Source organism: Ipomoea triloba, chromosome 12 (genome assembly GCF_003576645.1).
Source record: "Ipomoea triloba cultivar NCNSP0323 chromosome 12, ASM357664v1".
NCBI lineage: Eukaryota > Viridiplantae > Streptophyta > Magnoliopsida > Solanales > Convolvulaceae > Ipomoea > Ipomoea triloba.
The window spans coordinates 5,829,540-5,832,309 of NC_044927.1; the positions used below are offsets into that span (position 1 = coordinate 5,829,540).

General features: G+C 34.1%; 1 protein-coding gene across 1 annotated transcript; it reads left to right on the top strand.

Annotated features, from left to right (window-relative positions):
- Nucleotides 1-980: 980 nt before the first annotated feature.
- Nucleotides 981-1,596, top strand: LOC115997966. Its single transcript, XM_031237388.1, has one exon. It carries the CDS (start codon nt 1,093-1,095, stop codon nt 1,594-1,596), a length of 504 nt encoding a protein of 167 aa, XP_031093248.1. The 5' UTR covers nt 981-1,092.
- The last annotated feature ends 1,174 nt before the right edge of the window (nt 1,597-2,770 follow it).

Below are 2,770 nucleotides of genomic sequence, written 5' to 3' on the forward strand. Positions count from 1 at the left end.
CCTATTCGAAGTCACGTTACCCTCTAATATGCACCATGTATGGTTTATATTTAATGCTCAGGTAATGAGAAATCAATTGTAAGGTTTTTACTATTAATATTCCATAATCGGGTATAAATATCTAACCCGGTATTGCCGCATTGCCAAATACATGGACCAATAATTTGAAACTATTTATGGTATAAGTATTAAGGAAATATATATTATGCATTTTATCAATGAAAAGAATATAATTTTATTCATAATATTATTATGTACCTCACATAGTGGTTACAATAAAATTACTTATTGTTTACGTACTCTGTATATTGAAACGAATTTACATTGCACATATAAATTATTTATTGAAACCAATAATTGAATATACTATTTCTTTTTTGAGTGACGTGAGAAACTCGTAACTAGTATGAAAGGGTATGCACATAAATCTCGCTTTTTGTGTAATAGCTACAAATATGATTTTGATCGAAAAAGTATTGACGAAAATTGATTTTTCTCGATTTAGTCATAATTAAATGACTTTTTGTGTTTAATTAGGTCATCGACTTCGGTGATTTTACTCAATTGAGTCATTTGTTAAGATAATTTGGTAATTTTTACATCTATTAATACTCATTTTAGTCATCAACTATAGTAATTTTACCCAAGTTAGTCTTTGACTATAGTAACTTTTTACCCAATTTAGTGATTGAATATAATGAATTTTCTTGATTTAGTCATTGATTCTAATCGTCAAGGACTCAATTGAATCAAACCATCAAAATCGATGATCTAATTAAGAAAAAAATTGTTTAAAACTAAATCGAGAAAAATCGTTATAATAGGCTAAATAGCCACAATAGAGTGTAGAGCGTTTATAGCCCCCACTTCCTCTTTCCGACTCCATGTATCCACTATCTCTTCTCTCATTCAACTCAATCCATTAGCATAGTATATATCCCAGACAGTTTTATTAGATTTGGATCGGATAGAAATTTTAATTAGTTACTCGAGTAGTTAGAAACAACAACGTTTTTAAGGTTAACCGTCATTCATATCAATCCATCCAAGGATTCGAATTCGCTCGCCAAGAATCGAAGATCAGGGCCGCACATGGTAGTTCCACGTGGGAGAGACGATGAGAGCAGCAACGACGCCGTTTCAAGAAAGAACCACCACCGGAGCGGAGATGTCGCCGGAGACGAGATCGCGTGCACGGGGAAGGCGTGCAAGTTATGCACGGCGGGGATGATCGCCGACTGCGTGGCGGTGTGTTGCTGCCCCTGCGCGGTGGTGGACATTTTGGTGCTCGCATTGTTTAAGGTTCCGTGGACGCTGGGGCGGAAATGGCTGCGGAAGAAGAGAAACGGCGGCGGATCGCGGCGGATATGTAGTCGCCGGAGCGAGGGGATTCCGAGAATGGGAAGCGTCGAAGACGAGACGTTGGGAATGGGATCGTCGGTGTCGGTGTTTGGGATTCGAGAACAAGGGGGAAAAGACAATTTTAGTGCGAGGTTTGATTCCGAGGAGGTTTGGTTTGACTTGTATCAGGTTGGTCATTTGGGTTTTGGAAGGGTTTCTTTCACTGAAATTCCACCTCAATGCAAGGGCAATTAGGAAATTTTTTTTTTTACAATTTTAATTTCCATCTCAATTGCATATGCTATCTACTCTAGCTTCAACTTAACCCTTCACAAGGTTTTCAAGTACAAAAACCTTGTAATTAACTCATCATATACCTAAAATCTAAAATTATATATGTTCGGCAGAGGCTTGAAAGGTCAAATCCAACATCTTACTTCTTGAAAATAGGGCGGAAGGAAATTGTTAGACGGAGGTCTGAAGGGCCAAGTCTTGAAAATATGACGGTACAGGAAAATAAAATTGTGTTTTTGTTACAAGCTATAATTTTTGGCGTAGTGGCTTGATTCTAACACTTGGTATCATAATCAAGTCACGTGTTTCAATTTAATTTTTGGTAATCTTGTAATGGACAAAAATGAATATAGAAAAGTCTAGCTACATTGTATGAATTAAGGAAATGAAGGGTTTTAATTAGCATTAAATTATTTGAATTGTGCAGGCACTTCTTACTCTTTAAGTTATTTTTTTATTGTACACAATTACAAATTTGTATCTTTTGAAGCATATGCTCCATGCCACCATTACAACACGTGAATCATAGCTTTTTTCTTTATCAAATGAAGCAGAGATTCAAACTTATTGAAATTGAAATATGTGTTCATCTCAACTAAAAAAATTAAACTGATATTGGATTGTAAATTTACGTTTAATTTATATGCTTAACATTTTGTGTATAAAGTGTTCTTCTATTTAGAGATCTGGATGATACATATGAATGACTCGCACTTGAATAGGAAAAGAAAAATATCTTCATCGTTTGACTAGTTGACGTCTTGAAGACATATACATATTCTTTTATATTTACAATTGTAATATTAGTGTAAATACAAATAGGGTTGTTTTTACTTCTGGTCTCACAATTATTAGATCATTTTGACATTTGGTTCTTGATTATTAATTTCTTTTATTTTTAGTCTCACGACTATTAGATCATTTTCACATTTAATTTGGTCCCTAACTATTAACTTTTTCATATTTGGTACCACGATTTTTAAAATCATGCCACATTTGGTCATACGGCTAATTTTCGGTTATTGGTGACCAAATTTTTTTATCAAAAAATATCATGGAAAATGACAACTTTGTTCATCAAGATAAGTCACTTGATTATTATACAGTCATGTTCAATAACATAGAGAAACAAATT